The sequence below is a fragment of the Cyprinodon tularosa genome, unplaced genomic scaffold (assembly GCF_016077235.1).
Source record: "Cyprinodon tularosa strain WSP-4 unplaced genomic scaffold, ASM1607723v1 ctg1354, whole genome shotgun sequence".
Classification (NCBI taxonomy): domain Eukaryota; kingdom Metazoa; phylum Chordata; class Actinopteri; order Cyprinodontiformes; family Cyprinodontidae; genus Cyprinodon; species Cyprinodon tularosa.
This window is the reverse complement of record NW_024038172.1, coordinates 20181-29630: the sequence shown is the minus strand read 5'-3', so window position 1 is coordinate 29630 and position 9450 is coordinate 20181. Positions and strand designations below refer to the sequence as shown.

General features: G+C 75.2%; 2 protein-coding genes across 2 annotated transcripts; both read right to left on the bottom strand.

The window, feature by feature from the left end:
- Positions 1 to 1248: 1248 nt before the first annotated feature.
- On the bottom strand, positions 1249 to 3469 carry LOC119778597 (basic proline-rich protein-like). The gene is made up of 2 exons (XM_038277916.1): positions 2186 to 3469; positions 1249 to 2106 (listed from the first exon to the last, which is right to left on the bottom strand). The coding sequence occupies exons 1-2, from the start codon at positions 3467 to 3469 to the stop codon at positions 1249 to 1251; spliced, it is 2142 nt and encodes a 713-aa protein (XP_038133844.1).
- Positions 3470 to 3517: 48 nt separating this feature from the next.
- LOC119778596 (proline-rich protein 36-like) lies at positions 3518 to 9191 on the bottom strand. The gene is made up of 7 exons (XM_038277915.1): positions 9017 to 9191; positions 7775 to 8954; positions 7280 to 7682; positions 5841 to 7211; positions 5298 to 5711; positions 4353 to 5255; positions 3518 to 4231 (listed from the first exon to the last, which is right to left on the bottom strand). The coding sequence occupies exons 1-7, from the start codon at positions 9189 to 9191 to the stop codon at positions 3518 to 3520; spliced, it is 5160 nt and encodes a 1719-aa protein (XP_038133843.1).
- Between the last annotated feature and the right edge of the window lie 259 nt (positions 9192 to 9450).

Genomic DNA, 9450 nt, shown 5'->3' with positions numbered 1-9450 from the left:
TTTAAACGTTACCTTTCTGCAGGGCCGTCTTAAAACGTTTTAAACGTTACCTTTCTGCAGGGCCACCTAAAAACGTTTTAAACGTTACCTTTCTGCAGGGCCTTTAAAACGTTTTAAACGTTACCTTTCTGCAGGTCCTTTAAAACGTTTTAAACGTTACCTTTCTGCAGGTCCTTTAAAACGTTTTAAACGTTACCTTTCTGCAGGTCCTTTAAAACGTTTTAAACGTTACCTTTCTGCAGGGCCGTCTAAAAACGTTTTAAACGTTACCTTTCTGCAGGTCCTTTAAAACGTTTTAAACGTTACCTTTCTGCAGGTCCTTTAAAACGTTTTAAACGTTACCTTTCTGCAGGTCCTTTAAAACGTTTTAAACGTTACCTTTCTGCAGGGCCTCTAAAACGTTTTAAACGTTACCTTTCTGCAGGTCCTTTAAAACGTTTTAAACGTTACCTTTCTGCAGGTCCTTTAAAACGTTTTAAACGTTACCTTTCTGCAGGTCCTTTAAAACGTTTTAAACGTTACCTTTCTGCAGGGCCACCTAAAAACGTTTTAAACGTTACCTTTCTGCAGGTCCTTTAAAACGTTTTAAACGTTACCTTTCTGCAGGGCCGCCTAAAAACGTTTTAAACGTTACCTTTCTGCAGGGCCGCCTAAAAACGTTTTAAATTTGGTACATTTCTGCAGGTACTGTGATAACTTGTGTAATCGTGGACCTTTCGGCAGGTTACACGGTTTTACGTTTGTAATACGGGACCGGCATGCAGGTCCTGTATAACGTGGGTTTCGGGGTCCTGTAGGCTGGGCCACCTAAAAACGTTTTAAACGTTATCTCCGGTGGTGCAAGGGACCGGTCGTATTACGTGGTCGGGTAAACGTTACATGTCGGCTGGGCCACCGTTTAATCGGGTTTATCTGTACCTGGCGGCAGGGCACGGTGTTTTCGGGGTACAGTGTCAGGGAGGATGGGACTCACGTATTATCAGGGGGGTATCGGGACCGGGCGGCAGGGCCGGGATTTCGGCGGGTTCAAGGGTAAGGGAGGAAGGGATCAAGTGTTTTCAGGGGGTTAGGGAAAGGGCGGGCTGGGAAGGGGTTTTTAGGGGGTTTCAGGTTCAGGGCGGATGGGACGTCGGGTTTAGGGGGGGTTATGGGGGTAAGGGAGGATGGGGCCGGGAGGGAGGGGGGGGCCAGGGGCTGAGGGGTTGGAAGGCCGCGGGGGGAAAGGTGAGATCTGAGGCCACCAACGCACTAGGGAGCGGGCCGGGCGGGGCGGGAGCGTTGAGCGCCAGGGGGGGGCGCGGAAGGGGGCCACTGGAAGTCCTGCGGCGGGCACCGTGGGTCACCCGGGTAGCGCGCTATGTCCGGAAGGTTGGCGGGCAGCGCCATGGCAGGGGCGACTTGGACCGGAGGCGCGGTACCGACCATGGTGCCGAGGAGGCCGGGCGCGGGACAGAAGGACGTGGGGCGGAGGGGGGGGCAACCCGCGACCGGGAGGTGGGGCGCGGGTGACGTGGGGCAGGGACGGGGCACACCGCTGTTGGGTAGGAGGGGTGTGGGTGGGGGGGGGGCGCCGATCCAGCGGCCGGGGGGGTAGCACGGGATAGGGCGCGCGCCCGCAAGGGGGGAGAGGAGCCAAGGGGGGCGCGGGGGAGCCGGAATCGGGTGGTGGGCCAGGTCGGGGCCAAGCCGGGGGGGGGCGGAGTCGGGAGAGGGTGAAGTCGATGTGCACCGGGGGAGAGCTGGGGAGGAGGTGGAGGGCGGGGGCGGTGTGCACGCAAGGTTAGGGCGGAAGGGGAACGTGGTAGCGAGCAGTGTGGATCGGGGACGGGACAGGGGGCGCGGTGCACCCTGGGAAGGTGAGGGGGGTGTGGGGGCCGGCGTCCGCCGCGGCGGCCGGCGCGGGGGGGCACAGGCCAGGGGGCCGAGCGGTGGGCGGCGACGGGGGTGGTGCCCCACCGAACCGGTCCGTGGCGGGGCCCGGACGGCGCTGGAGATGGGGGTCACCTGCTGGCGGGGGCGTGGGGGGTCGCGCCGCCCGGGCCGGTGGTCGTCCGCGCCGGGGTGGACCGTGCCCGGATGGGCACCGGCCCGCGTGGAGTTCTCACACTGTCAGGGGGGGCATACCGGGGGGGAGCGCATGGAGGAGGCGGCGGCCTCGAGGCCAGGGGCCGCCCCGGGGCATCACCGCCGCGGTGGGGGTCGAGGGGGGGGGGGCGAGGTTTGGCTCGGCCTGGCGCACGGCGGACGGTGGGCACGCAGGCTGCGGTCGGTCGGCGGAGTGGGGGGGGGGGGGGTCGCCCAACCCTCCCGCGAGCGGGCCCGTGTGTGCGCGGCGGAGGGTGATCAGGCTCCGGCTAGCGTGGGGGAGGGCAGCCGATGCAGGAGCGGCAAGGCGCGGGTTCCGCGGCCCGGGAGACGGTGTGGGGGGGGTCGGCCGGCAAGGCGCGCGGGGGGGGAGTCTCGGATGGGGGGGATCAAAGGGCGGGGGTGGGGGAGGGGTGGCGCGTGTGGACGGCGGGTGGAGTCGGCTCGGTGCGCGCGGGGGTGTTTGCGCCCTCAGCGGTGGAGCTGCGATTGTCGAGGGCAGGCCGGTGGGCGCGGGCAAGCGACTGCCCTGAGGGGGCTGGACGGGGCTCCAGGGTGTGGGGGGGCCGCCCGGGATGGGCGTGCGCGGGGACAGTCTGGGGGACCGAGCGGGCGCAGCGGGGGGGGGGAGCGGCAGGGCGGCCCCTCGGGTGGCGGCGCGGCCTGGCCGGCGCTTGGGGGGGCGGGGAGCGGCGGGGGATGGGGGCCACGGGGGCGGGGCAGAGGGTCCGGAGAGAGATGGGTGGGTGCGCTGTGTCGCGCCACCGGGGCGCTGGAGCGATGGGCGGTGGTAGAGTGGGGCTGGCAGGTCGTGCCGGCTCGGGGCGCCGCGGGGGGGACTAGCAGGCGGCCGGCGGGCCCCCGTTGGGCCCCGGCGCATCAACCACGCGGAGCGGGGGCGGGGCCTGGGGGTGGCCGGGCGGGGGCGCCCGGTCCTCCGCGGGGTCCGGGTAATGTTCGGGGTCGCGGGGGTGCACGTCGAGGGCGCGGACGGATTGGGGGGTGCACTGCAGGAGGCGGGGCTCTGGCGCCGCCATGGGGGAAGGGCAGCGCCGCGCTGGCCGGGGGGAGGCGAGCTGAGAGGACCGGCCCCGCCTGGTGTTGGCTTAGGGATGAGGATCCGGCGGTGGGCGGGGGCGAAGCCCGAGTAGCGGGGGGGGTGCGTGCGGTCTCCGGCATGGGGAATGGCCTGGGGGCGAGGGGCCGGGGGTTCGTCGCGGCCGCACGGCGTGGTGGACGGGGGCGAGGAGGCTGGGGGAGGCGGTAGAGGGGCAGCGAGCGAGAGCGCGCGGGTGGTCGCTCCTGAGGCCACCATGCGGTCACTAGGACGGGGGCGGGCTCGGGGACTGGGGCGGGGGGAGCCGGGCGGCACGCGCGTGTGCATGCGGGCCTAGGTCCATGAGACATTGGTGGGCCGGGGGGTGCGGGGGCGCTAATTGGGGGGGGGGCGGGCCGGCGTGGGGCGAGAGGCTGCGCCGAAGGGGCGGATCAGCCAGGTGCAAGGGGGGTCGGGGGGTGCGCGGCGGCCCCACACCCGTAGATTGGAATGGGGTGGAGCGGCCGGGCCGACGCCGGGCAGTGGCGCGGACCCTCCTTCGTCTCCGTGGGCGCTGGCGGTGCGCGGGGTGCCCGACGGGGTCGTGTCGGCCCGTGTGCCACGGGCTCGAGTGGCGGGCGGGGGGGGGAGCGACGGGCGACGACAGCGGATGCCCCATCTACCGTGCAGCATGGGAGGGGGGGGCGGGCAGGCAGGGAACCCGAGGTTGTGCCGGGGCGGGCGCGGCTCGACCCGGGGCGGCCCGTCCGCCAGGGCCGGCAGGGGGACGGGCCCGGGTAGGGAGCGCCGGGCGGGGCCAGTCTCGACGCGCGGCGCGCTGGGAGGCGCAGGTTGGTTAGGACGGGCGGCATGGGACGAGGCGCGGCCGGGTGCCGGGTGGGGCCCCGGGGCGGGTAGCGGGCGTCCAGGGGGGTCGCGGGACCCAAGAGCGCGGGGGAGGGGAGAAAGACACGCGGGGGCGGCCGCGGGCCCGGGGTGCGGGGCGGGAGGTGGTGCAAGGCAGGAGCGGCGGCGCCGCCGGCCTGGGGATTCTGAGGGTGGGGTTCGGTGCAGGTCGTTGAACGCGATGGGCAGCGAGGGAGGCTCGGGCTGAAGCGGGGAGCGTAGGCGGGTCGGATAGCGCGGGCGGGGGCCCGGGGGGATGGGCGGGGGGCGGCGGGGGCCTACTCGACCGACGGTGGGCGCTCGCGGGTTGCAAGGGGCCGGAGACCGTCAGGGGGGGGCGCGGGTCATCCGCGCGGGAGGAGCTGTCCGTGTGGGAGGAAAGGAGCTGGTGGGGGGGGCTCTCGTGGCCTGGGGGGGCGGGTCCCGAGCGGTGGGGTGGGGGTCGGACCCGGGCCGGAGGGGGGGGGTTACGTGGTCCCGGGTGGACGGCGCACGGCGGCAGGCGTGCGGGCCGCCACACCGTTGCGGCGCAATGGGTCGTGCGTGCGGGCGACCGGTGGGCGGTGTCAAGGGGACCTTGGCCGGGGGGGGAGGCCCCGAGAGCGGCCGTGGGCGCCAGGCGGGTAAGTCGGGGGGGGCCCGGCGGGGGGGGGGCGGACCCTAGACGGTCGGGTCGACCGGGGCAAGGTGGCGATCCCGGCAGATGGGCCGCGGTTGGGTGCCCGGTGGTGGGGGCGGGGTGGGGGGGGTGGGTGGCCGCGGCACAAGGCCGGGACGCGATGCGCGAGGGCGGGAGTGGGGGTCGCCGCCCGGCGGGCGGGGGGCGTGGGCGCCGGTGGAAGGGGGGGGGGGGGGGCACAGCGGGGGCAACGACCTCCCCCCATGAGGGGCCTCGGCGAGGGAGGGGGGGGGCGGAATCGCGGGCGCGGCGGCGCGGCGGGAGTAGGCGGAGGGGCGGTGGGGGGGGTCGGGGGCGGCGTGCTACCCTGTTGGGCGGGGCAGCGGACAGGCGGGGAGGAAACGAGCGGGCGGCGGGTGACGGGGGGGCGTCGGTGGACGGTGGGGGGTCGGATAGTGTGGGGGGGGGGGGTCGCGGTGGTCGCTGGCGGGGGAGGGAGCCGGGGGGCCGGGAAGCCGGGGAGGGGGTCCCCGATAGGGAGCAGCCGGGGTGCGCGGGGGGGGACGGATCGGAGGGCGTCAGGATGACGGCGGGGAGCGCCTGCGGGATCTATGGGCGGTCGCGGGGAGGGGCGTGGGGGGCCGGGAGTGCCGGAGGGGTGGTGGAGTGGAATCGTGGGGCGTTGCAGTGGCCGGACAGACGCGAGCTCTGTGGAGGCGGTGGGGTCTTGGGTCCCCAGGGGCCGGGGTGTGTCGGCGTCAGGTGGCTGGGGAGGTGCAGGGGGGGGGGATGGCGTGCGGGGCGCGGGTTGCCGGAAGACACGCTGTCGGGGGGACGCTGGATTGAACGCGGGGCGTGGCGGGTGTGGACGGGGTGGGAGGGAGGGAGGGCAGGGGGCGGGCGATGCGTGAGTGCGGGGGAGGGGAGGGGAGGGGGGCGGGCCACCAGGGGGGGTGGTTGGGGACGGGAGTGGATCGGTGGCGCGGGAAGGGGGGGGGCGGGAGAGCGTGGCGAGGATGGGCGCTGGGTTGGGCAGCTGGACTGGGTCGCCTCGCCCCCCAGGCGCTGTAGGCGCGGCGGGGCCGAGGGAAGGGGTACCACGCGGGGGACGCGGGGGGGGGCGGATATCAGCGCGGGAGGACGACGGGGGGGGGGGGGCCGGGGCCGGGGGGAGCGCCGGAGCTACGGGGCGGCCCGAGAGAGGCGGCCGCGGGTGCGGGGGGAGGGGGTTGGGGGGGGCGGGGGCGGGGGGTGTGGTAACCCTCGGGACGCAGCATGGTGCAGAGCCGCAGGCGGAGGAGGGCGCCGACGGGAGGGACAGTCGGGGGGGGGGGGGGGCCGGTGGGTCCGCAACATCCGGGCGGGGGGGAGGGGCCGGCGCGGTGGGCGGGTGCGCGGATAGTGCAGTGGGGGTGGAGGGCCCCCGCGGGGCAGGGTAGGCAGGGTGCGTGGGGGGGTCGAGCGGGGTGCCCGGGGGATGGTGGAGGTCTGGGTGGCGGGGGGGGACCCGGGGCGCAGGAGTGGGCCACGAGGGGGGGGAGAGGGGCACTGGGGGAGGCGCGCAGCTGGCGAACGGGCGGGCGTCGGGGCCTCGGGGGGGGACGTGGGGCGTGGTGCTCGGGCGCGGTGCCGGGCCCGCCGCGCCGCCGGGAGGAGCCATGCCGCGGGAGGCGAGGCGCCCGGGAGGGGGGACAGACGCAGGCGCGGGACCGGTGAGCGTGGCGTCAGGGGGGTGGTTGAGGGGGGGTCGTGACCGAGGGGGGAGGGATTCGGCGTTAGGCGGGACGGAGGGGAAGGGGCAGGGGGAGGGCGAGGGGCCGGCTTGCGCGGGGGCCGGGACCGCTTGAGGGCGGTCTCGAGGGCGGGGGCTGGGGAGCGGGGGGCGGGTGGGGCGGTACGGGGACACGAGGCGGCGGAGAGGGGCCGTGGGGCGCCGGCCGGACGTGGGCGGGCGGGAGGCTCGGGGGCGGTTGGCGGGCGCGGGGGGGGGGGGCGAGGCGCGTCAGGGACCCGGCGGTCTGATGGCGGCGTCGGGTGGGGCGCGGGGGCGCAGATAGACAGGGGGCCGTGGTTGGCGGGGGCAGGGAGCGGGGCGGCGGGGGCGGGCGGGGGGCAGGCTCGGGCCTGGTCCGGGAGGTCGAGCCGGCGGGTTCGGCCGGGGCCCGGGCGGGGGGGGGGGCGCCACGGGGAGGGGCCGGCAACACGGCTGGTGAGGCCTGGAACCGCGCTCCGGGGGGGGTGCAGTGGTCGGGAGATACCAGTCGCTGGAGCGAGCGCGGAGAAGCGCCCCCCCCAGGGGGGCGGGCGGGCGCGCACGGGGCGAGGGGCGGGACGGTGGCGGGCGGGCGACCTAGTGCGGGGGCAGGGCAGCGGCGGGAGGGGGGGAGGGGAGCCCCGCCCGGGGGCGGTGACGCCGCGACTGGTGTGCGGGCTCGGGGGCACCGAGCGGGCGCGGCTGCCCGCGGGGGGCCCGGCGGGAGGCGAGGGCGGGCGCCGTCCGGGCGAAGACGGGGTGTTGCCGGGGGTGCGGATAGGGCCGGGCGGCGCTCCGTGGGGCGCACGCCGCTAGGGGCGAGGACTTGTCACCGGCGGGGGCGTTGCGGGGGCGGAGGGCGCCCGCGTTGAACGGGCACCTGCGGCGGCGGCAGGGGGCGGAAGGGAGCGCAACGGGGGTCGAGGGGGGTGCCCCACACCCCCGGGGGCCGGTGTGGGGGGCGTGCGGGCCCCATGGCGGGGCCGTCCCGACGGGGCGCCAGGGCGCGAGCGGGGCCAGCTCCGCTGCTGGGGCGGTGGAGCGACTCGTCGGGCGCGGCGGTCGGCGGGCGCCGGTCGAGGGGGGGTTGCCCGCGTGGCCGGCGCGTGCCCTGGGGATCACGGGGGGGCAGATGCGTTGCCGCGCGGGCCGCCCGCCCGGTGGGCACGCGAAACAGAACGCCGGAGTGGGCGGAGGGGGCGACTACCGGGGCCTCGGGGGCTGGCTCCGGCGGGGCGGCAGGCGAGGGGCAGATGGGGACGGACGGTGGGCGAGGAATGGGGCTGGGGGGGTGCGCGTGTGCGCAGGAGGCGCGGGGGGGGGGGGGGGTGGTAGGTGACCGCGGCTCGGGGCGCGGGGGGTGGTGGCCGCCCACCAAAGGATGGGGGGGCCGCCTCGCGGGGGGGGAGGTCGAGAAGAGCGGCTTTGGGGGAGGGCTCTGGGATCTCCTCGGCGGGGGGGATGACCAGTGGGGCCCTCCCAGGCTAGTGACCGGGGGCGGGGGGCGGGAAGGGGGCGTGGGCGGGGGCGGGGGGGGGGGGTGCTGGCACGCCCCGCCGGGGTGCGGCGGGACGGAGCGCCGGTGGGGACGAGGGGGGAGGAGCGGCGCTCAGGGCCACGCCCGCGAGCAGCGGGGTGCCAGGGGGAGTGGGGGGGGGGGGTGGCAGCGTGGGGCGGCCTTCCCGGCCACTTGCCGGGGGGGGGGAGGGCGTAGTCGCGGGACCGCCTGGCGGCCCCTGGCAGAGGGGTAGGGCGCGCCGCGCCCGGGGGGATCACGCGACAGTTGGTGGGCGGAACATGCGGGGGGGGCGGTTGGGCCCCGCGGCCGTGGGGCTCGGCGGGGAGGGGAGCAGACCTATGGCGGCCTGGTACCCGGTGCCGTGGGGGACCGATCGGCGTCGGGTCCCGGGGACCTGGCGGGGGGGGGTGGAGGGCTGGGGGAGGCGCACTCGCGGGAGGGGGACCCCCACCTCCCCCCCCCTCCCCAGTAGGGCCCGAAGATACGGGCGGGGTCGGCGTAGGGGGGGGCAGTAGGCAGGTGTCGGACGCATCCCGTCTTGGGAGCCGGGGAGCAAGGGCCGGTGCCGGGGCGGGTCGGGGCGGACGCAGTTGCCGGCGGGGGGCCCGGACGGGGCCTTCCGCGTACCGGGGAGGGGGGGTGTGGACGGGGGGGCGCCGCGGGGGGACGGTGACGGGGTGGCGATGGTGGAGGCGGCCGGCACTAGGCGGCGGCGTGGCGGCAGGGGGGGAGACGGGGACGGGGGGCTGGCCGCCGGGGGGGTGGGCCAGTGGCACGGTGGGGCGCACGGTCGGCCCGTGCTTGCGGTTGGCGGCGGGGCAAGAGGGGGCTGGCCGCGGGTGGGGCCGGGGTGGGCGGGAGGGGGGCCTAGCGTCGCGGGGAGTGGGGGGGGCGCGGGGTGACTGTGGAGGGGGGCCGCTAGGTGGCGCGACGGGGGCGCGGCGGAGGGGGGAGTGGAGGGGGGGCGCCAAGGAGGTGCGGGGGCGAGGCCGTTCGGGCGAGACGGCACGCACGTGGGGGGGATGGTGGTCGCGGGCTAGGAACGGTCGAGGGGGCGGCGTATCGGTGGGCGGGAGGGACTCCGGGGGGGGGGTGCACCGAGAGCAAGGACGGGCGGCGGACCGGCTTGGCTAGGGCGGGGGGGCAAGGGGCGGGGGGGGAGGAGGGCAGTGGGAGGAGGGGGTGGGGCTTCGACTAGCGTCCGGGCCGAGTACGACGGGTGGGGGCGGCCCCTGCGCGGCCGTGGAGTGCGGGGGGGGTGGAGGGGATTCATGGGGAGGAGTACGAGGCGCGCGGTGGGGGGGCGGGGGGGGGGGGTTGGGCGGGACGGGGGGGGTGTGGCCGGAGGGGTTCGGGGGGGGGAGGTTAGGTAGCCAAGAGGGCGGCCTGTGGGGGGACGGGGCGGCGTGGGGGCGAATGGCCTAACGACGGGGTGTGCCTGCGAATGGCGCGGAGACGGGGGGGCTGCGAGGAGGGGGTAGAGGGAGGTAGCGTAGTGGGGTGGCGCGTCGCAGCGGAGGTCTCGAGAGGGG